The 24,778-nt window shown below is 43.4% G+C and overlaps 1 protein-coding gene across 2 annotated transcripts in view; it reads left to right on the plus strand.

Annotated features, from left to right (window-relative positions):
- Window positions 1-24,778, plus strand: part of SNAP23 (synaptosome associated protein 23) — a 92,197-nt gene that overhangs the window by 43,418 nt on the left and 24,001 nt on the right. The window contains exons 2-4 of one of the 2 annotated variants that reach the window (XM_068254187.1): window positions 8,561-8,699; window positions 19,771-19,861; window positions 23,214-23,255. In XM_068254187.1, the coding sequence (XP_068110288.1) occupies window positions 19,805-19,861; window positions 23,214-23,255 (99 nt within the window). In that variant the 5' untranslated portion in view covers window positions 8,561-8,699; window positions 19,771-19,804. The remainder of the gene's footprint in view (window positions 1-8,560; window positions 8,700-19,770; window positions 19,862-23,213; window positions 23,256-24,778) is intronic. The other variant, XM_068254186.1, reaches the window with a different exon arrangement.

Consider the following 24,778-nt stretch of genomic DNA (forward strand, 5'->3'; position numbering starts at 1 on the left):
ATCAGAAATATCGAGGTACAAGATCAGTAGGCAGAAGCAGAGTCTAAGGACAAGCCGGGGTTCGGCAACAGAGTATCAGAAATATCGAGGTACAAGATCAGAGTTCAGGAGGATAGTCAGGCAGGCAAAAGGTCAAAACCGATAATCACAATCAAACTAGTACTTTAAGCTATCAACAGAAACCAGCTAAGTGTAGGATTACAGCTCCAGCTGGTCCCGGCACACTTGCGGATCTGACTACGGATCTGGGTGCTCCCACGTATGTGATCGCAACGCCAGACAACCAGCAACTGAATAAGCAGCAGAATATATAGTTGCTGGACTCTGCTGCCCCGCCCAAACCATTCAGCCAATCATGAGTCCTGCAGAAATCAGCTGACCTTCCTGATCAGCTGACACTACCTCTGCAGGTATAAAGGTCCTGAATTCAGGCCCGCGCGAGCATAGCTCTCCATCTGCCTAGGTGCACTAACAGACCCAGCCACACCAAGCACATGCTGCTGCATGCAAACAGCCGCTTTGCTGTCAGGACATGCGGCGGCTTTTCTGCGTTCCACCACACAACCAGACGCGTGCAAACCGCCGCGTAGGACGCGGAGTCAGCCGCCTAGCTCTTGGCACACGCGGCGGCTTTTCCGCGTTTCCTCACAGATGGGTAATATAATTTTTTACCCACCCTGTTTTAAAAGAACAGGCAATGTTTGTGATTCATGGGGGCAGCCATCTTTTTGGTTGAAAGGAGGTGACAAGGGGCAGGACGAGAGCAACCACATCAGAGATCCCATCATGCTTTGCACAGCATCAGGGGGAAGAAGCCCGGGCAGTTTTCTTCTGTGCAGCTAAAAATGAGGCTTGGATAAGAGAAACAAAGTTCTGATGCTGTGAAATTGTTAAAGAAACACCAGGCCTTTTCAGCGCTGCTGAGTCGATTTTTAGTCCGGAGGTTCACTTTAAGGGCCTGGTGGATGCGTAGATCATATGCAAAATACAGGCTTAATGGCTCACATAAACTGGAGGCGGGGAAACGCCAGTATTGACTGGCACTATGCACTCATTGGTTGGTCGCTCAGTAGATCCTGTGGAGATCCAGCTCATTAGAATGTGCCTCTAAATTAAATGCTTGCAGCAAGATCTTTATCAAAGCCAGACAGTGCCAAGCTTCTGCTATGAGTGGTGAATTTCACATTGTCATAGCATTTTCTTGCTGGGGCTGAAAGATGTCAGGGACCACTTGCACTGTGAATGATCCCAAAATACGGCCAGCAATGGGGTTTCATCAATAATGGCTCATGTTCCTACTAATGTGGTCTGTACAAGGAGGCTTCCTATCCTTCCAAAGCTCACTTACTAGAGATGGTCGGTGAGATGCTAATTGTAGTATTGATGCAAATCTTGTTGCAGTTTGGAATGGGCTTATCAAATGTAGCTGGTCCACAGCTACAATCTGTATGCAGTTTGTTACAAAAGTTGCATCAGTTTGGAAAATTGTCATCTCACTGATCATCTGTCACTCTTCTATACCAAATCTCTGTTTTATATGAAGGGGTTAACCCCTTAAAGGGATTCTGCAGTTGTCCTAGTTTCTTATAGCTGTATGAGTCCCCCCCCCCCCCCCCCCCCCCTTCCCTCTGCCCTTATTTATCCAAGGGAATGTAATAAAGTGCGACTTCTCTACACTGAAGTACAATATCCTATCTCCTGATGAAAGTTTTGTTTGCTCATGGCGGAGCAAAAGATGGGAAATCTTTCGCTTCTAAAGCTCAAAGACCAATAAAATCACACACAACCGTGTGAACACACTCGAGAACCTCCTCCGCACTCGGCTGTAAGTGAACTGGAGAACAAAGACCAAATGGGAGGGATCGCTCTGTAATGCGTTAACTTTTAAAGAGAACCCGAGGTGGGTTTGAAGAATATTATCTGCATACAGAGGCTGGATCTGCCTACACAGCCCAGCCTCTGTTGCTATCCCAAACCCCCCTAAGGTCCCCCTGCACTCTGCAATCCCTCATAAATCACAGCCACGCTGCTGATAAACAGCTTGTCAGAGCTGGCTGTGTTTATCTCTATAGTGTCAGTCTGCTGCTCTCCCCGCCTCCTGCAGAACTCCAGTCCCTGCCTGCATCCCTTCCCTCCCTGCTGATTGGAGGGAAGGGACGGGGGCAGAGACCGGAGCTATGCAGGAGGCGGGGGAGCAGCTGAGACTGACACTACAGATGTAAACACAGCCTCAGAGCATGGCTGTGATTTATGAGGGATTGCAGAGTGCAGGGGGACCTTAGTGGGGTTTGGGATAGCAACAGAGGCTGGGCTGTATAGGCAGATCCAGCCTCTGTATGCAGATAACATTCTTTAAACACACCTCGGGTTCTCTTTAATGAATTAAAAAATGTGCAAAAACCTATGCACTTACTAGATGGAGATGAAAGACAAGCATTTGGTTTGGCATAAAGCCCTGAAGAGTATGTCCCACCGAAGGAGCAACCTGAAGACTGTCGTGGCCAGCAGCAAAGAGGGTCCGAATGGAATGGTGACCCGAGGTGCCCTGGTGGGATAATCATGTGCAAGAGATGTCAAGATGCGTTTTGGCGTATCCACGCCTTCGTCAGTCAACCAAATTGCCAAACCAAATGCTTGTCTTTAATCTCCATCTAAGTGCATATGTTTTTGCGCATTTTTTAATTCATTAAAACACTAAGCGCTGCGGAGTGCTCCTCCCGTTTTGTCTGTTTGCTCATTGCTACTGCTAATTACAGCAGTCCTTATCTGCCTGCTATTTCTGAGGACAGCAGGCTGACCTCGGAAGTAGGGCAATGTAAAGAGGTAGAATGTTGTTTTTTTGTTTTTGTTTGTTTGCTCGTAAGCCAAATTGTTATCATGCATTTTTAAAGTGAATCTGATTTTTTGTTTTGTTTTTTATTGAATAAAAAAAAACAGATACATATTTAAGGAGAGGGAAGGCTCTTGGTCCTACAGAGCCTTCCCATTTTTCTGCCCGTCTCCTCGTTCCCCAGCAGGCTCCTCTGTTTGTATCTTCCGCCGCGGGAGACTTCAGCAATCTTCGGAGGCACTCAGGCTTCAGAAGACTGGTGGGTCTGTACTGCGCATGCGCGAGTGTGCGGGTGAGGGCGCTCGCGCTTGCAAAGTGCGTAGTGGCCGGTCTTTAGAAGTCCGAGTGCTTCCAAAGACTGGCAAAGACTCCCCAACACGGACCAGTACCTGTGTCCTTTTTTTGCACTATAGAGGATACCATCGGCACCCTCTGTTTCATTCCGTCGCCTTTATTTAGCTTGTACTGGCCACCCAGGGGGTCCCGACCCCACTGCCAGGTCGTTTTGTCCTACCCCACTCAAGATGGCTGCCGAGCTGAGCCGCGGCTGCGCAGTACACATAGACGCGAGTGCAGCTGTGCAGCTCTCGGCCCTCCTCCAGCCGCGTCCTGATGGATGCACAGGAGAAGGCAGGGAGTGAGGACGCAGCCGAAAGCTGCGCAGCCACACTCGCGTCTATGCGTACTGCGCTGCCGCGGCTCAGCTCTGCAGTCTTGACTAAAAGACCCATGCGGTGGGGACGGGACCTGCCAGGGGGCCAGTATAAGCTAAATAAAGGCGGCAGAAAGAAAAAGAGGGTGCCGATGGCGTCTATGGTGCAAAAAAAAAAAAAAAAAGCACACAGGTACTATGTGTGCTATTTGCTATCTGGCCTCAGAAGTCCTGTAGCCACCCTGGCGTTCTATTTCCCCAGGATTTCCGTGCAAAAAGTGGTTCAATTAATTTCCAATAATTTTCAACCAATTTTTTTTTTTTTTTTTTTTTTTAGATATTGAATTCAACTCAGGTTATTGTATTGAATTCAATAAAAAAAAAAGTTTTTGCTGCGAGATGTTGATGATGCTGTGTGACCCTGGTGCCATCAATGCCGATAGACGGGGGACATGTGATCTTCGAGGGAGAAGCAAAATCCGGCAAGGGACATGGAAGAAGGCACTGTGGAAGCTATCAGAGGTACGTGACGAGGGATCAGCACGCCAATGGTGAGTGTAAGACCCAGATGTATTAGCCAGGAATAGGTAGCCAGATGTACTAGCCAGGAATAGGTAGCCAGATGTATTAGCCAGGAATAGGTAGCCAGATGTATTAGCCAGGAATAGGTAGCCAGATGTATTAGCCAGGAATAGGTAGCCAGATGTATTAGCCAGGAATAGGTAGCCAGATGTATTAGCCAGGAATAGGTAGCCAGATGTATTAGCCAGGAATAGGTAGCCAGATGTATTAGCCAGAAATAGGTAGCCAGATGTATTAGCCAGGAATAGGTAGCCAGATGTATCAGCCAGGAATAGGTAGCCAGATGTATCAGCCAGGAATAGGTAGCCAGATGTATCAGCCAGGAATAGGTAGCCAGATGTATCAGCCAGGAATAGGTAGCCAGATGTATCAGCCAGGAATAGGTAGCCAGATGTATCATCCAGGTATAGGTAGCCAGATGTATCAGCCAGGTATAGGTAGCCAGATGTGTCAGCCAGGTATAGGTAGCCAGATGTATCAGCCAGGTATAGGTAGCCAGATGTATCAGCCAGGTATAGGTAGCCAGATGTATCAGCCAGGTATAGGTAGCCAGATGTATCAGCCAGGAATAGGTAGCCAGATGTATCAGCCAGGAATAGGTAGCCAGATGTTTGCCAGGTGTAGTAAGCCAGATGTATAGGTAGGCAGATGCCGAAGTCTCGTTCTCTGTGCAGTTACAGTACGAGGCTTGGTGACGTCACCAAGCCTCGTACTGTAACTACACAGACTGGGACTTCAGCAATGGAGGAGGAAGTGCACCAGCCGCCGCAGGAGAGAGCCCTCGGGTGAGTAGATCCCACCTCAAAGTGCTTCAGAGGGGAGGGGCAGGAGATCAGGGGGCAGGGGGGGAGATCGTGAGGGAGGAGATGGGAGGAGGAGGACACCCACAGCAGGGGACACCCACAGCACGCCGCATAGGGGGGGAACCCCCCACCCAGACATCCGCCCGCATAGAAGGGGTATTCCCCTCACCCCCTCTCCCCCCCCCCCCCCCCCCGCTCAGAAGGCTGAGCCCCCGCTCGGCCAGCCGCACACATAGATCCACCCGCCCGCATAGCCAGCACATACTCTGCCCGCTGGCTGCACAGGGATTCCCCAGGGTTGCTGGATGCTAGTTCTGCACGCTGTGGGTAGCACAGATCGCTACTCACAGCGTTCAGCCCGGCATCCAGCCATCCTGGGGAATCCCTCTGATGAGGAAAAGTAGAGCCGGCGGTGCAGAGAAACAGGAAATCTCCCTGGCAGTATTGACGAGCCTAGCTCGTCATTACCACTTTCAGCAGGTTTTTGCTGGATGAGCCAGGCTCGTCATTACCGCCAGGGTGGTTAATGTGCTATTGAGATGCCCTGGGGGCTAATAATTCTGCCCAGTTCACTTTTTAATGTAACCCGGATGCCACAAAAATCTATGGAGAAAGAGAAGGCTCTGCATTCTTCAGTCCTCACTATGTCCCCTCTTTCCACTGCTGTCACCCGTTCAGATTTCACACATTTGGGATTCCTTGGAAGTCTTCAGAAGCAACTACTTCTGAGTTGCTTCTGATGTTTTATAAACAGTCATGGTGTATTCCTTACACAGATATGTGCCAAGGGGGGTACATGAGAGGCTTTTCCCTGCGACGGGGCACTTTGCTCACTGTCATTGATAAATGGGTACATGCTATAATAATGTTGAGAAACAGTGTTATATTGGTCATACCAGCACTGATCCTGGGGTCATGCTGTGCAGAAGAACACGTGATCGTGATCTGTAAATATTTCACATTCCTCTCATTCACATGTCCTTGGAGAATAGACAGACTGAATGTAATTTGGGGCAGATTCCATTTGGTTACAGGCAAGTTGTCAATTAAGTGACAGTTATAAAAAAACAAAAAAAACTAGTGACTCCCCGATGGCTATTCTTTATCTTGTTTTTGTTCCAGAGCAAGCAAACCTGACTTTTGAATGTTGCTTGGGTTGCTCTTATTAGGGCATTTTACCTGGGCAGCACGGTGGTGTAATGGTTAGCACCGTCACCTTTCAGTGCTGGGTCCCTGATTTGAATTCCGGGGTGCTATCAGCATGGAGCTTGTATGGTTTCCCTGTGTCTGCGTGGGTTTCCTCTGGGCACTCCTACAAGTACTAACTTGTAGTGGCGGTAACATTATTCAGAACATTCTATGAGATGGGAGAGATTACTAATAGAGTATTCCGCTTTCTGCTTCCCAGAATGGCCGATGCAGCGATTACTTTGATAGTTGACCATTAAGCCTGGTACACAAATCAATCTTGATGGGCCACTTTTACCACTTCTATAAACTATGAAGCCCAATAGATTTTGCTTACTTTGTGTAGGAAAGCTCTCACATTATATGAAAGTGGTAAATTTGGCCAATCGAGATTGGATGTGTGTACGCACCTAGATAAGATAAACTGTCTGGAGACATAAATAGCAAGTGGTTGACAATGTGCATGGCTATACAGAGAAGTGAATTTTGTAAGGCCCTTTGCCTTTTTAAATAGAGAACTCTCTTTTAAGAGGAGCTGTCAGCCACATATATAAGTAGATAAATACTTGCTCTACTTACATAACATATGTATTGCACTGTCCTTGTTTTTATTTTTCTACAGTAAAAAAAGAGAAAACCCTTCTTAGCATTTCCCATTTTAACTGTGGCTATTTTAAAGCCAGTCCTGATGTCCTTTCCTGCCTTAAGGCCCATACACACGTCGGATTTTTCTGAACGACGGGTCGTTTGAACGATCATGAGAAATATTGGCTAATCAGAGGGGGAAAACAGGAGGGAAAGAGGCTTCAGATAATCAGGCTGCATTAAAGAGACCCTGAACTGAAAAATTTTTTTTTTTGCTCTTTTATGTACAAAACAGTCTGCCTGCCTAGTGGAAGCTTTTGTGCCTCATACTTTCCCCATTTGTTTGATGTGAGGTCATATTTTCAGTATATTTACAAATGACTCGCACACCAGCTCAAAGATATATGCAAAAGATAATTTATATTCGTGATCAGCCCATACAAAATATGCAGTAAAAAAAGATCACAGCAATTACAGCATGAGTAAACACAGCAAGTGAAATTAGCAGAAAATGCACATAAGAGGTATCAACTCAGAGTACAAGCATACATGTTTGGTACAACAAAGTAATACATAAGAAAGTGGCTAATGCAATCAGTCATAGTGATAACCCCATAGTGCCAGATATATACCCTGACAGCGTGCCGTTTTGGAGATAATCCTTCGTCAGAGAGTATATAGAACCTTCCGGCTGCTGGGGGTCATCTTTTCAGGTCATGTGATGTTTGGTTTAGTCTTGCTGCAAACGTTCCACATCCTTCTGTTTGTCTACCAATGGTTCAGCAAGGCTGTGCAGGGGTAAAAAGAATATGTGCTCGCCTGTCTTTATATGATGCAGCACACTATAGCAGGCCTAGTAACTGAGGCTCTAGAAGATGACCTCTTTCTTCCACAGGAACTTCCCTTGCATTGTTTGTGTGCTGTGAATTGTGGAAAGAAATCTGCGCTCAGCACTTGGCTGTGTATGTAGAATGTTTCTATACCTGTTGTACTTATACTAGAATTTGAGTGCATCTAACAAATAACATTGCTAGTTGTCCTTTTAAAGTACCTCTAAATTTGATCCTTACGACATTCATAGTCTAATGTTCCTACCTCAGTCTATGGCAGGGTTCCCATGTTGCCAAATGGACAACTGTGAGATCACAGTGGATGCTGAGCAGGTTACGCTGTGCCCCGTCAACATATTCACACTACTCCCCTTTATGCACCTGGTCTGTCAGCGCCATTCAGGGCCTTCACCTCTGCTGTCACCATCGCCCGGCTCCAAAGCATAGAACAGTGTATAGATTAGAGTTTCCGCAGAAAGGAGCAGTGGGAAAAGTCGCCGAAAAATGGGCATAACTGTTATTTATCATAATATAGAAAGCTGTTACGCTATTTAGTGGGCAGCTGCAATTGAATTTTATCGTATTATTGTTAATGGGGATCAGGGGGTGTTAAGGTTATGCACTATTAGGGGCGTCTTATGGTTAGGCACCACCGGGGGGGGGGGGGGGGTATCTTACGGTTTGCCACCACCGGGCGGGAGGGGGGGTCTTAGGGTTAGAAACTACCAGGAGGATCTTGGGGTTAGGCACCACTGGGGGGGGGGTCTTAGGGTTAGGCACCACCAGGGGAGGGTTCTGTGTAAGAGTAGGGAGAGGTTAGGAAAATTTACTGATAATGTAATACCGTAATTAAATTTAACGTTTTTGTTATTTAACGTTACATTTAAACGTGCTTAAAATGTTGGTTACTGATATTGCTAGCAATATCGTTATTTAACATCGCAACTTTTTCAAATGTATGCCCGCAGTCCGCAGAAGCATCAGGCTACCATTTGATGGCAAAAGACCAATGGGAATCCTTTCTAGCAACAGGAAGGAATCTCATTGGTTCAGTGGTGGACTAATCAGGATCTCCCCTGTTCCTAGGTAGAAGTCCCATCAGTCTTGCAAGCCAATGGGAGCCTGGCACCTCTGTAGGGACTCCAATCTATTAGCTCATGCTTGTCCTTTACTATGGAGCCGAGCAACAGTGGCGGATTATCCAAGATGACCAAAGACAAATTAGACAGGTGAGTAGATCAGAAACGTTTGTGGCGACCAACCAAGTGAGAATGGACGCTTTCTGTTTTGCATAGGCTTGCATTTCATATGCTTAAATTGATTCCATCTGCGTCTGCTAGCCGGGAATTATCGTGCAGGTTCAAAATTTGCATTCCTCTTACTGCAATGTATCAAATGAATCCGGTGCAGGCTTAAAAGTGTGCATAGATCCTATAAATACACTGCTAAAAAAAATAAAAGGAGCACTTAAACACACTCTAACTCCAAGTCAATCACACTTCTGTGAAATCAAACTGTCCACTGAGGTAGCAACACTGATTGACAATCAGTTTCACATGCTGTTGTGCAAATGGAATAGACAACCGATGGAAATTGGCAGTTAGTAAGACATCCCCAATAAAGTAGTGGTTCTGTATCGGGTGACCGCAGACCACTTCTCAGTTTCTATGCTTTCTGGCTGATGATTTGGTCACTTTTGAATGCTGGCAGTGCTTTCACTCTAGTTGTAGCATTAGACAGAGAAAACAACCAACACAAGTGGCTCAGGTAGTGCAGCTCATCCGGGATTGCACGTCAATGTGAGCTGTGGCAAGAAGGTTTGCGGTGTCTGTCAGTGTTGTGTCCAGAGCATGGAGGCGCTACCAGGAGACAGGCCAGTACATCAGGAGGCCATAGGAGGGGAACAACCCAGCTGCAGGGCTGCTACCTCTGCCTTTGTGCAAGGAGGAACAGGAGAAGCAACGCCAGAGCCCTACAGAATGATGCTCAGTGGGCCACAAATGTTTCTGCATGTGTCTGTTCAATCGGTCAGAAATAGACTCCATGAGAGTAGTATGAGGGCCCGACATCCACAGGTGGGGGTTGTGCTCACAGCACATGCAGGACGTTTGGCATTTGCCAGATAACACCAAGATTAGCAAAATCGCCACTGGCACTATGTGCTCCTCACATTTGAAAGCAGCTTCACACTGAGCACATGTGACAGACAATAGAGTATGGAGACGCTGTGGAGAATGTTCTGCTGCCTGCAACATCCTCCGGCATGAATGGTTTGGCAGATCAGTAATGGTGTGGGGTGGCATTTCTTTGGGGGCTGCAAGCCCTCCTCCACAGCTCGCCAGAGGTAGCCTGGCTGCAATTGGGTACCGAGATGAGATCCTCAGAACCCTTGTGAGACCATATGCTGGTGCGGTTGGCCCTGAGTTCCTCCTAATGCAAGACTATGCTAGACCTCATGTGGCAGGAGTGTGTCAGCAGTTCCTGCAAGACAAAGGCATTGCCCGTCTGGGACATCATGCCTTGCTCCATCCATCAACAGACTGTTCAGGAGTTGGTGGATGCTTTAGTCCATGTCTGGGAGAGGATCCCTCAGGAGACCATCTGCAACCTCATCAGGAGCATACCCTGGCATTGTAGGTAGGTCATACAGGCACGGGGAGGCCACACACACTACTGAGCCTCATTTTGTCTTGACATTGCATCAAAGTTGGATCAGCCTGTAATGTTTTTTTTCCACTTTAATTTTGAGTGTGACTCCAAATCCAGATCTCCACGGGTTGATACATTTTATTAGCTTTGATAATTTTTGTGTGATTTTGTTGTCACCACATTCTACTATGTAAAAGACAAAGTATTTAATAAGAATATTTCATTCAGATCTAGAATGTTTTATTTTTGGTTTTGCCTTTATTTTTTTGAGCAGTGTAACACAGGATCTGTGACCATGTTCGTTTTTCTGGAACATGTGGAAACTGTATGTTTTTGTTTGTGGGAAGCTACGGTAGCCTAAGGCATATATTTGAGGTAAACTAAAACATTTAGCAGTGTGTGTTGTATGTTTTTGGGTTGTGGAAAGACACCCATGCAAACAGTTTCCTGGATGAAAATTGAAACTGGGACTCTGGGTGTGTGTTTGTTTGTAAGTTACTGAAGGACTGGGAATGGAGAAATGACCGGGTCTGCTCACATAAGTAGACCTCTGCAGGAAGATTGTGCGGTACACATTGTCCTGAATGAGTATATACTGTAGGACAGATTACTGCTTCAGAATCCTAGGAAAATAGAGTTATGATTGCAGAAAATTGGCAACATTTATTGAATGTTTGTTTCATGGTGTTATTTTATCTATGACTTGTTTGGACAGGTTCCCATTAATATACACTTTTTTTTTTTTTAAATTGGGGACAAATGCAAGGACCATGCAGCCGATGTACTTTGAATTTACAGATGACATCAAACTTTTGAGTAGTCAAATAAAAAGAGGAAAAAAAACAGGACCACACCAATTGCAAATTACATCTTTATTGAACACAATTGCAGCACAGGCAATGAAAGGAGAAGTGAAGTCGGATAATGGAGGCTGTCATATTTATTTCCCTTTAAACCATACCAGTTGCCTGGCAGTCCTGCTGATCTCTTTGGCTGCAGTAGTGTCTGAATCACACCATAAACAAGCAAGCAGCTAAGCTGATCTGCTGCATGCTTGTTCGGGGTCTGTGGCTAAAAGTATTAGAGGCAGATGATCAGCAGGTCAGCCAGGTAACTGGTATTGTGTAAATGGAAATAAATATGGCAGCCTCCAGATCTCTCACTTCGGTTGTCCTTTAACATACTAAAATCAAGACGATTAATTTGAATCCTTGTGCAGATTGTTTGATACTCCTCCCTATATTGCCTGATGAAGCGGGGTTGAACCTGCGAAATGCGTTGCATTTCTTTTTGGAGTTCCTAATGTGTTTGACTGTCTGAATCGCAGTCGTTGTCGTGTCTGCTTGAGGGAGGTAAGACCACCACTTCCTCCTTCAATTTTGCCATTTACGTTGGTTTTTAAAGAGACTCCGTAACAAAAATTGCATCCTGTTTTTTATCATCCTACAAGTTCCAAAAGCTATTCTAATGTGTTCTGGCTTACTGCAGCACTTTCTGCTATCACAGTCTCTGTAATAAATCAATGTATCTTTCCCCTGTCAGACTTGTCAGCCTGTGTCTGGAAGGCTGCCAAGTTCTTCAGTGTTGTGGTTCTGCTATGAACTCCCCCTTCCAGGCCCCTCTATGCACACTGCCTGTGTATTATTTAGATTCTCTCTTATCTTTTACAAGCTGGATAAATCGTCCTCTGAGCTGGCTGGGCTTTCACATACTGAGGAATTAGACAAGGGCAAAGCTGTTTGCAGGAAGAAAAGAGCAGCCTGAAACTTCAGTGCATGAGAGATGCAGGGGGAAAGAAACACACAATGATCTCTTGAGATTCAAAAGGAAGGGTGTATACAGCCTGCTTGTGTATGGATGTATTTTCTATGTGTGGACATGCTGTACATCAACCTACTTCCTGTTTTGGTGGCCATTTTGTTTGTTTATAAACAAACTTTTTAAAACTGTTTTTAACCACTTTTAATGCGGCGTGGAGCGGCGAAATTGCGACAGAGGGTAATAGGAGATGTCCCCTAACGCACTGGTATGTTTACTTTTGTGCGATTTTAACAATACAGATTCTCTTTAAGCTCATTTAATCTAATCTTATACTTTTGGCGCCTCTGTTCATTGTATACAATACTAAAATCAAGAGCAGCACAGGCAAAAAGTGGCAAGATAAGTCCGGCGTTTGGTGCATAAATATGTAAATGATCACAATATATAAACAAAATTACTGTAGCACCAGACAAAAAGGAGCGTACAGAATATAATCCATGATCCAAAAAATAATTCAATTATAGAACAGTGGGGGATTGGGCAGAGTGCATTAATCATTTACAGTATAGTCAAGGAACATGTGCAAAAGTGATTGGCTGAGGGTTAAATCTTGCAGAAAATGAATTGATCAATACATATGAAAAACAGACTGCAAATAAGCAAACGTGTAAACTAATTCATTAATAACTCATAAATTGCAATTTATCAATACGTCCTGTGTCATGGTCACCAGGTAACAATTCATTGACTCATAAACACTTCCTCTTAGGGCCCATTTCCACTAGTGCGGAATATGCAGCATTTCCCCCAGGTCTGTGGAGTCGGTACAAAAATCCTCTGACTCCAGGTACCCAAAAACTGCTTTGACTCCGTGCATCTGAGTTGCACAATGAAATGCTGCCTAGTCTGTCAATAAACTTGTTGTCTGAATCACATGCCAGTGCAATTCGCAGGGCATGCTGTGGCAGCAGCACGGGTGCCGAAACCAATTTGGTAACCAGTGCTGCTCCCCCGTGGAAATGGGCCTTTGGGGTTGTTTTTTTTTTGGGGGGGGGGGGGGGGGTGGAATACCGAATGCTGTACAATGGCTTTCTATTGGCTGCAGTACTTTAGATTCATTTGCTTAGACTTTGTCTTCTTGATGTAATCTGGATGCCCAGTTGGGTTTTCTCACCGCATTTTTGTGGTGGTTTTGTGCTTATTATTATTTGATTTATAAAGCGCCAACATATTCCGTGGCGCTGTACAAAGTCGGAAAACAACAAGGATACAGACAATGATATACATCAAATGCACTGGTACAAAATAACAGAACTGGTGGTAACAATGACAGATGAAACATGATGAATAAAATGTATAATAGAGTGCAAGCTATGAAATAACAAATTCCAAGACACATAAGGTTGAGAGCCCTGGCCTTCTGAGCTTACAATCTAGATCTAGATATGAATTGTTGAGTACAGATCGTTCCTTAACTTACAAACGATTCGTTTAAGAAATACAAAAGTTGTCTTCATCTACAAAATAGACAGTACTGCTTTTATTTTATTGTATTTTTGATAAATGTTACACTATTATATAAACTGTTATAAGTAATTTAAAGCACTTTAAATTCATGCTGAAAACGACCAAAAAAATAGTATATGCATAGTCTGTTATGCAGATGTATTGAACAATTCATGTTCTGCACTCCAGCACTTTTACAAGATTTACTGTATTTACCTCAGCCAGTCAATTTTCACAATGCTCCTTGACTATACATAATTGCACTCTGCACTTTGTACATTTCCAATTTTTCTATAACTTGATTTGTTTAATTTTGAATTCATGAATTGCCTATGACTTTGTACTTATTTTTTCTCTGGAGCCACATTAATATAGTTTATCTATTGTGACCATTTACATATTTTTGCACCGAATGCTGGACTTTTCTTTTGGCCTCCAGAGAACTTATAATTACCTTTTTTTTTTTTTTTTTTTTTTTTTTTTTTTATTGAAAACATCATGAAGAGTTCAGGTACACTAAGCTTTCTTCTGATTAGTGGGTACAGCTTGTAACTGGTTATGTGGATGGTGTGAGCCTTTGGGGCAGAAGTGTACAGTTGAGTTTTTCAGTGAATTTTTTGAATTTGCTAGCTGACCGGTTCCTGGCTGCTTCCCTTTACCACTGAATAGATTATTGTATAATACAGTTTAGCAAGTTACGGTCACACATCCTCTTCTGCTTCCTGTAATTCTAATCTAGAGATGAGTCATGTGATCAGTGCATTTGGTTCTGATAAACTTTATGCGCTTACTACAGTTATAGTAACACCGCGGCACACATGAGGTGAAGGAGCCTTTGAACTAGGCAGAGATCAGATGTCCAGCTCTGATGTTTGCCAGCCGTGTTCTGCCACTGTAGAGTGAACAGCAGTAGGCTGTGATGTACATTTCCTTCACCCTATCAAAACAGTGATTAGGATTTTTTGTCTTCTTCCTGGCAATCCTTCAAGCTCCTGTTCAGCCTCCCAGGTTTTTCATTGTTGGTAAAGGTGGATAGTGGACTGTACCAGCAATACTGAAGTTAATTACCTCAGTTGTGGAAAGCCTCAGGGAGCCAGAGGCTTCTTAGATCATCTTACAGCCACCGTTCCAGTGCTTGATCCCTCTATTCCTGTTCAGCCCACCAGATTGAATGGAATGGGCTTCTTCAGGCCAGGAGCCAGGAAGGTCTGCATGTCTAGTAGATGGAAGTGCTTTTGCATGGAGGAAAAAAAACTGCGCAAGAGCGCTTCCCTCTACTGGCCATATGTGAACCAAACTTGTGCATGCGCAGTGTGGATGTAATCACGGACAGAAGATAAAGCGAGACCCAGCACTGGAATGGTGGGCTGGAGAAGAACGCAGGAAGCGTCTGAAATATCCGGAGGCTTCCTACTACAGAGGTAAGTGTTTAAGGGATTTGTTTTGTTTTTCTTTTTTACACTGCAAGATTATTTTAAAATTTGATGTGCCCATTCCACAGAAATTTCCTTTGGAAAACTCAGTTATGCAACCCTGGGCTCCCAGAATTGGCAGTTGCAAGAAGGGCTCAGGCACACTATATATAAGCACTTTTTTGAGCGTTTGCAATTGCTGAGCTCTTTTAAAAGATTGCTCCCATACACTTGCATTAAAATTGCGGTAAAATCGTGTACAAATTGCCTCAGATGCGTAAAAGCGCGTGCTACCGCTGCAATTTTAATGCAAGTGAATGGGAGCGTGTTTTTTTTTTTTTTTTTTTTTTTAGCGTTCAGCAAATGCTCAGAAAAGCACTTATAGTGTGTCTGAGCCCGTAGAGTGGTTGTTACCCAAATAGTGAACAGGACTTGCTCCTCAGTGAGAGCCTGTCTCAGCATCAGAGGGAGGATGTAGGAGGAGTCCATTAATCACATCTCTGTTCACAGGGAAAGACTGGTTGGTGTTCCCTCTCATCTCCTCCTACATAAAGTGAGTGGGAACCGCATTTAAAAAAAATGAAGCAAATGCTTACCTAAGGACAGGGAAGGCTCTGGGTCATATAGAGCCTTCCGTCTCCTCTCTCTGTACCCTCTATCCTGTGCTGGCGACTCCTCCCGAAGACGTGCGGCTCCATACTGCACAGGCGTGAGCGTGCTTGCGCAGGTGCAGTACAGGGCTGCCCTTCTTCAGGAGCACTCGGGCTCCCTGAAGACTTCTGAAGCCTCCTTCGGCCGGGTAAAGCAGTATTTGACTAAATTAGTCAAATGCTGCTACCGGGTGAGCCAGCACTGGAACGAGGGGACCAGGAGAGAAGCGGGAAGGCTCTGTAGGACCGAGAGCCTTCCCTCTCCTTGGGTAAGTATCTGTCTCATTTTTTTAAATGCAGTTCCCATTCACTTTAATGTGTGGATAGGCAGAAGAGTATGGACCACATCCAGAGACTTGGGCCCATTTGCAATTAACTTTTTCTCCTGAGTTTTCTCTTAGGAAATAATTTTTCATCTTCAATTTAAAATAACCTTTTAGCACTTTGCAATGGAAAAAGTACCAAAAAGTTGGGGAAAAATTACTGTAAAAATTATTTTGAGTATATACTTGCTTGCTAGGGCTTTAAAGAGAATCTGTATTGTTAAAATCGCACAAAAGTAAACATACCAGTGCGTTAGGGGACATCTCCTATTACCCTCAGACACAATTTCGCCGCTCCTCGCCGCATTAAAAGTGGTTAAAAACAGTTTTAAAAAGTTTGTTTATAAACAAACAAAGTGGCCACCAAAACAGGAAGTAGGTTGATGTACAGTATGTCCACACATAGAAAATACAGCCATACACAATCAGGCTGTATACAGCCTTCCTTTTGAATCTCAAGAGATCATTTGTGTGTTTCTTTCCCCCTGCAGTGCTCGTTTCTTCCTGCAAACAGCTTTGCCCTTGTCTGTAATTCTTCAGTATGTGAAAGCCCAGCCAGCTCAGAGGACGATTTATCCAGCTTGTAAAAGATAAGCGAGAAGAGAGAAGCTGCCCTAATCTAAATAATACACAGGCAGTGTGCATAGAGGGGCCTGGAAGGGGGGAGTTCATAGCAGAACCACAACACTGAAAAACTTGGCAGCCTTCCAGACACAGGCCGACAAGTCTGACAGGGGAAAGATACATTGATTTATTACAGAGACTGTGATAGTATAAAGTGCTGCAGTAAGCCAGAACACATTAGAATAGCTTATGGAACTTGTAGGATGATAAAAAACAGGATGCAATTTTTGTTACGGGGTCTCTTTAAAAGGCATTTTATTTTAAATTGTGAAAATATGACCTAGGTGAAAACTCAGGTGAAAAAGTGAATTGCATATGGCCCCTGGTCTGTCCAATAAAATTACACCCATCGCAACAGAAAAAAGAACTACAGGACCCACCCAACCGGCCATGTTCTCTCAATGTGCTATTGCAGACTTATAGATTTGGAATGTACAATATTTTGTGACTTGCTAATTAATCCAAATTTGCTATCGTGCATATTAAAGGCTGAACTAGTGCATTAAAAGTCACTGCCCAGATGAAATACACACCCCTACTTGCTCAAACAATCCCAAAACTCTTTGGTATGATTTCAGATTCGAGTCCAGTATTGACTGCACCTCTGCTGTTCAGTGTAGTGTGAAGCTGTGGAACCATTGATTGTGCACCACTTCTGGAAGCCTGCTGAGCAATTAATCTACTTTTCAATGCAGGTCTATAGAAGAGCGAACTTTACTTGCAGATGCAGTTGGAAGATGCTGGTGCTATATAAATACAAAATAATAATTGTGCAAATGTATCTGTGTAGCAGCTCTCAAGAATGGTTACTTTATACAGCGCCACGGAATATGTTGGCGCTTTATAAATCAATAATATATAATACAAACATCTGACCTCCAATGGTTTTTAATCATTTAATGTGATAAATAGTGTAGCATAAGCCTGCTGTATACTCCACTATAAACTGATCTCCACATTTTTACCTAAGAGGTAAGATTGAAACGGTTCACTTTGCTATGGATTGAGGGCCTTTGGTCACATAATACCAGTCCCACTGCCACACAGGAAGCCCTCTTTGACCCCTTCCCCACTTCTGCCACCTACTGCAGAGTATGCATATGCAGCATACATATGTATAGCTACTTTCTCATTGCAGTCATCGGGTCTTTTAGCTGCTGCCATGTCGTCCTCCACTTGCTGCAGTGGATCGTATGCCTGGTACACACCATGCAATTTTCCATCAGATCGACATTTTGAAGCGATAATTTCCAAAAGATCCGATGTGATTTCTGATCGAGCCATGAATGATGGCGGCATCAGGGGGATGCAGAAAATACTACGGCAAACGGAAGACGTGTGAACGGGTAGTGGCTAGAAGGAGCAGATTCAACAGTAGGAATGAGGAAAATTTACTATACAAATCCCCTTGGTACTTTGGGCATTTTGTCTGTGGCAGGACGATGATCTTAGATCTGATCTACCACATTTTTAATGCAAGATAATGGGATTGTTTAAAAAACAAAAACAAACTCAAAGCTCTGCTGGTCAGAACAGCTCTCAGAAAGCCTAATGCTCCAGAAGGAGGATTTCAGGATACTTTTGGAATAGAGTTTCAAATACATTTGTGATAAGTTTAGCTATCGTAGACCAAAATTGCATTACAACCAGACATGTCCACAAAATATGCTCACTAGTACCTACTGGGTTACACCCACTGAACCACTGAGATTTACCTGGGCCCAACGGACTGACCCTAAGCGGGACCAGATAAATTCTGTTGAGTCCCTAATTTAGATACTTGGAAGCTTCCCGTCTGGGAGAGTAACCACTAGGGGTTGACACGCCAACCCTAACAGGAGTCAGTTTCTCCCATAAATGGCAACCAGAAAAGTGCGTACAATCCCAACCCCTTGATTTATTAGGTGTTATTTGCTGTTTGCACTATTTTTTTTCCTGGATTCTCTGGTTCTTCCTATTATTATAGTGAAATTGATGTTTTAGCTCTGTACATTCTAGATTTGACGTTTAGTTCTGTTGGCTGTCCATACACCACAGACTGATTCCCGATTAAATTTCAGCATGAAATCTCTCAGGAATTATCCTTGTGATGCCATCAATTCCACCTTCCCCAAATGAGAATGATTTCTGTGCATGCATGTGTCCCTTTTGAGGCAGGACCTCAGTGCCTCAGCTTGAATCGCAGGGACAAGAGCATGCAGCCCTTGTGAATCAGGTGTGGCTTAGTTAGAGCACTGCCATTCTTTTCTATTATTTTCTCAACATACAATTTGTATTGTTCTCTCCATTCAGGTCGGGGTGGAGTTGTAAGCAGTGTCCCTGGGTGGTGGAGGAGCTTAGGGTGATTTACCTCCAGCTCCCAAGTCACTATTGGCATCCATGTCATACTTAAACCTAGATTAGGAGGGAAGGGAATCCATTTTTAGGAACTACTCTGAAAGGATGCATGATGTGCAAAATATATTTTCTTACCTGGCTCCTTCCAGTTCCCTCTTGACCACATGTGCAGTTCACTAAAGGTGCCCATGCACGTGTAGATGGTCACCTGATTTGGCCAAAAGATGGATGCCTCTAAGATCAGAATCTGATCAGGTAGATTTTTAATTTATTTCAACACAAACTCTATGGAACTTCTGCAGATAATACTGGGTCCCATAGCCAGATGATGTGGCGTACATTCATTGCAAGCGTCCGTTATTTTGGCTTAGGGAGACTAATGACGACTCACCCTGTTGCTGCACAAATTCCGAACTCAGATGGCAAGCCCTGCCTCGATGTGCCCCACACGTCTTAACCCCCCCTACCCCCCCCCCTCCCCCAAAGATAATACTGCTCACCTAATGTAGCCCCAGCAGAGTACTCACGGCAGCAGCGTAGCATGCACTCAACTATCCAGCTGGCATTATCATAACCTGCTGCCAAGATAATGGGCGCTGGAAGAGATGGATACTGAAGAACACAGACTGGATGGAGCTTGACAGGTGAGTTAGCACCGCTTTCTTAAGTACTCTGCAGGGGCTCCAAGGGAACACCATCAGCTGGGGGCATCTTTGAGTGCCTGGGCAATTCCCTGCTGCTGCACACCCACCCCCTTTAGAGCTAGATTTTCATTTTTGAACAATCGAAAATTTCATTCAATTGCGGCCAGAAATATTGGGGCATTGATCTCTGACAGGTTCAATCAGTGATCAAATCTGTGGAGAAAATTAATATATGGGCACCTTAACCGATGCTAAGCCCAAACTTCCCTTTTAATCAGGGTTAGCCTACTGATCTTGATACCAGAAAAAAATTAGCTAATAAAAAGGGCAAAGTCACTTGTGAAAATGTTTAATGTATTTAAATTTTTTTTTTTTTTTTTTTTTTTTTTTTTAGACTTTGAAAGAAGCTTCAATTCAGAACTTCCATCATGGCTGAAATGTCACCAGAGGATATTCAGCTTCGAGCCAATCAGGTCACAGATGAGGTAAGTTAGCTCAGATACAATGCACTTTTTATTATTTACTAGTATTTAATATCACATTTCAAATATGCCCACCTACTAACAAAAAGAAAGGGGGAAAAAAGCCTTTCTAGAAAAGAGACAAACTTTCAAGTGGGTTAATATCAGTACCCACACTGGTGTTTCAAAATAACTCCAGTAATCTCAATGACAACCTTATTTAACTAATACAAAGAGCAAAGCTGAAAGTAATGTAGTATAATGTGGTTTTCCAGTCAAGATATAAAGTTTTCTCCTCAGTTAGCATACAATTGTTCCTTTATAGGCCTCGATTCATAAAGCATTGCCGCATGCGGTAATGCTGAAAACAGCTGACTTTACCAAGCACTTAGGAAAGTGTCAATTCATAAAAGCAGTTACCGCAATTACCTAGCAGTAAGGTAAATTACCAACTTGAGTGGGAAATAGGTCAGTAAATGTCAATTCATAAAAGTTAGAACATGCAATAACAAGCCGAAAAATTACCGACTGCTCTAGGCTGGTGATAGGAGAGTGATAGGAGAGCGGTAACTGTGTGAAAGCCACAAGCAGAGGGGGATAAGCTGGGACTGACAGGAGCAGAGCCAATAGAAACCGCTCCTGTCTGCTTCAGGTCCTGCTGATCCGATGCTGATAGGAAGCGCAGGCTTGGTGGGTGGAACAAAAGTTTCTACCACCCACTTAGTGAGCAGAGAGAAAGAAACAAATAAAATTTCCCTTGCAGCCCTTCAGCAGTGTTTAACCTCTTCAGTTCCTGATAGATGCTTTCCCTATGTTAGCTGCTGATCTTCAAAGCAGGGCATGTGTGACGTCTCCTAAAAGTTCATTTAAGCTGTGGCAATTAAATACAATGTTAAGAGAGACTAATAGACATATTCAGAGCAGAGGCAGTATAACAAACAGTATAGCACAGCATGCACATCTAAAGGGATGTCGGGATGCATTGTAAAGCCCTCACGTCACGGAGATTTGTCTATTGAAGCAGTAAATTACCGAACTTTAATTGCACCTCTGAACATTTTTATGAATCGTCATACCAAAGTCTAAAATACTGAATGCAGTGATTTTAACGAGCATTTTACATTCACTGCACACCACTCTATGAATTGAGGCCATAGTTGTCTGAATCTTGAAAATCCAGCCAAACTGGCCATTTAGTATAGAACTTATCAAACTTATCTGCACTTACTGGTAGCTGTTTCCTTGCATTGAAAAGTGTACCCAAGCCAAAGCTTCGGTACAAAATCACATACTGGTACTTAACCGCTTAAGCCTGTGTATTTTCACCTTATGCACCCGAGCAATTTTAAGTTTTCAGCATTCCTCCCATTCATTTGCCAATATTTTTATTACTACTTATCGCAACAAAATGATCTATATCTTGATTTTTCCGCCACCAATTAGGCTTTTTTTGGGTGTTAAATTGTGCTAAGAATTATTTTTTTTCTAAATGCATTTTAATGGAAAAAAATGGAATGAAATCATTATTTCTACCGCTACCATAATTAAAACCCACCTATTTTATTTGCCCACTTGTTTTGGTTATTACACCATTTAAAGAGACACTGAAGCGAAAAAAAAAATATGATATAGTGAATTGGTTGTGTACTATGAATAATTACTAGAAGATTAGCAGCAAAGAAAATATTCTCATACTTTTATTTTCAGGTATATAGTGTTTTTCTAACATTACATCATTCTATAATATGTGCAGATTACACAACACTCAGCATTCAAAATGAGTCTTTCGGAGCAGTCTGTGAAGTAATGACCTCTCCTCTAGCATAGAAAAAGTAAACAGTTATCTTGCAGTTGAGATAATAAGTCAGATAACAGCCCTCTCCAGCACTAACTAATGCTGGGAATACACGGTCCGTTTTTGCCTTCGTTTAAACCTTCGTTTCGATTGTGCCTTTTGTCCTTTTCGATCCCGAAATAATCGGTCATACGGTTAATATCACCACCCACGGTTTCGTTTTTTTTTTTCGATTCTGATGGTTTCGTTTTTCCAATGATCGAAGGCTGCAAAGAAACGAAACGAAAATCCCTTTTTACAGGGACGGACTAGCATAAACGAATATATAATCGATCTGAACAGCCATCAAGCCTACCAATGGCTCGATTAGATGGATAAAGAGAGATAATATCAAACATGTTCGATCACTAGTCGTTCGTTTTTGGGGTCTATTAATCGAAACTATGAGATTATGACTATTTTCACATACGTTTTCAACACTCGATTCGTTTACCGAACGAATCGAAGGTTTAAACGAAGGCAAAAACGAACCGTGTATTCCCAGCATTAGTCGGAGAGCTTAATGGCTTGTTTGCATAGAGCTAACAACTGGAGTTTCTCAACTCTTCCTGTACTGGAAACAATTAGACTGATGTATCTTATCTTAATGTTTTATTTCTTAGCTGTGCTACACATACAAATCATAATATCATCATTTTTTTTTCGCTTCAATGTCTCTTTAAATTATGTCCCTATCACAATGTGTGATGCTAATATTTTACTTGGAAATAAAGCCCATAATTTAAAAAATAACAGTAATATACACTCTTAACATACATGTTAAAAAAGTTAAATCCCTAAGGTAACTATTTATGTATTTTTTTTTTATTGTCATTGTCTTATTTTTTTGCATAATAAAAAAAAAAATTGGGGTACCTTGGGGATAGTGTGGGAGGGAAGGAGAATTTAAATGTAATCGTCGGTCTGTGTATAAAAATAAATGCATGTAGGTGTAATTTTACTATTTGGCCTGAACTACTGCGCCTGCGCAATACAGTGTGGATGACATCAGCGCGACTACATGAGACGCATGGTGGAGCGCAACTAGGCCTCTGAGACCCAGAGGGGAGCCTGGGCCACGGGGAGCGGAGCTGCGGCGAGGGCACAGTACGGCTGCCAGGGGCTGGAGGAAGCCCGGGGTAAGATTTTTGTTTTTTTAGCCTGGATGTGTCCTTTGAGCCCAGTGCTGAACAAATCAAGGTGTGGGACAATGATGAATAGGAAAAATCAGTGGGGGGTTCACTGATACAGATGCATGCGTGAGAGGGGAATTGATGGTATCCTGCCTCAAATGTACCTAGATGTGGGACCCCATTGCAATTGTGCACTGAGGCCCATGACTTACAGTGTGGCCTCTGTGCCTGACTAGATGAACGTATCCCCATCCGCTATGCCCTTCAAAGTGTGGTAACAACCAATACAGAATTTACAACTTTCTGTGGCAAAACATTCCACATTTAACCTGTCTTACTGTGGTCCTTTTTAACCATTGCGTTTTTCTATCACTTCTGTAATTTAATTTATTTTCTTTCCTCTTTTCAGTCTCTGGAAAGCACGCGGCGGATGCTGAATATGGTAGAGGAGGTAAGATAATTTAGGATTGTAAGTTGTGTAGGCCAGACTGTCTGTGCCTCAAATGTCTGATAAATATTTTGCATTTATACAATGGGATACAATCTATAAGATAGCAAGTATTTGGGTTCACATAGCTCTTGTAAGTACCATGTGCAAGGCAATATTCCCAGCAGGCTTGCTCTGACGAAATTCACATATTGTGTAGACTGGATTATGGTACACTACCAATACTTGCAGTCCTGGCCAAAAGTTTTGAGACTGTCAAAAATGAGTTTTAACAAAGTTTGCTGCTAAACTGCTTTTAGATCTTTGTTTCAGGTTATGTGATGTACTGAAATATAATTATAATTTTCAAAGGCTTTTATTGACAATTACATGAGATTTATGCAGAGAGTCAGTATTTGCAGTGTTGGCACTTTTTTTTTCAGGACCTCTGCAATTCTACTGGGCATGCTCTCAATCAACTTCTGGGCCATATCCTGACTGATAGCAACCCATTCTTTCATAATCACTTATTTGAGTTTCTCAGAATTAGATTGTTTTTGTTTGTCCACCCTCCTCTTGAGGAATGACCACAAATTCTCAATGGGATTAAGATCTGGGGAGTTTCCAGGCCATGGACCCAAAATGTCAACGTTTTGGTTCCCAAGCCACTTAGTTATCACTTTTTGCCTTATGACACGGCGCTCCATCGTGCTGGAAAATGCGTTGTTCTTCACCAAACTGTTGTTGGATTGTTGGAAGAAGGTGCTTTTGAAGGGTGTTTTGGTACCATTCTTTATTCATGGCTGTGTTTTTGGCAAAATTGTGAGTGAGCCCACTCCCTTGGTTGAGAAGCAACCCCACACATGAATGGTCTCAGGATGCTTTACTGTTGACATGACACAGGACTGATGGTAGCACTCACCTTTTCATCTCCTGACAAGCCTTTTTCCAGATGCGTCAAACAATCGGAAAGGGGCTTCATTGGAGAATATGACTTTGCCCCAGTCCTCAGCAGTCCATTCACCATACTTTTTCTGCAGAAGATCAATCTGTCCCTGATGTTTTTTGGGAGAGAAGTGGCTTCTTTGCTGCCCTTCGGACACCAGGCCATCTTCCAGAAGTCTTCGCCTCACACCTGCCTTCTGCCATTCCTGAGCAACCTCTGCACTGGTTGCACTCCGTTCCCGCAGCTGAATCCTCTTTAGGAGACAATCCTGGCACTTGCTGGACTTTCTTGGACGCCCTGAAGCCTTCTTAACAAGAATTGAATCTCTTTACTTGAAGTTCTTGATGATCCTATAAATTGTTGATTTAGGTGCAATCTTAGTAGCCACAATATCCTTGCCTGGCTGCATGCGTTTCTTTGCTGGTCACCATGGTTAACAATGGAAGATGATTTCAAGCATCACCCTCCTTTTACCAAGTCAAGTCTGCCATTCTAACCCAATCAGCCTGACCTAATGATCCTCCAGCCTTGTGCTCATCAAAATTCTCACCTTAGTTAACAAGACGATTACTGAAATGATCTCAGCCGGTCCTTTAATGAC

Source organism: Hyperolius riggenbachi, chromosome 9 (genome assembly GCF_040937935.1).
Source record: "Hyperolius riggenbachi isolate aHypRig1 chromosome 9, aHypRig1.pri, whole genome shotgun sequence".
Lineage (NCBI taxonomy): Eukaryota > Metazoa > Chordata > Amphibia > Anura > Hyperoliidae > Hyperolius > Hyperolius riggenbachi.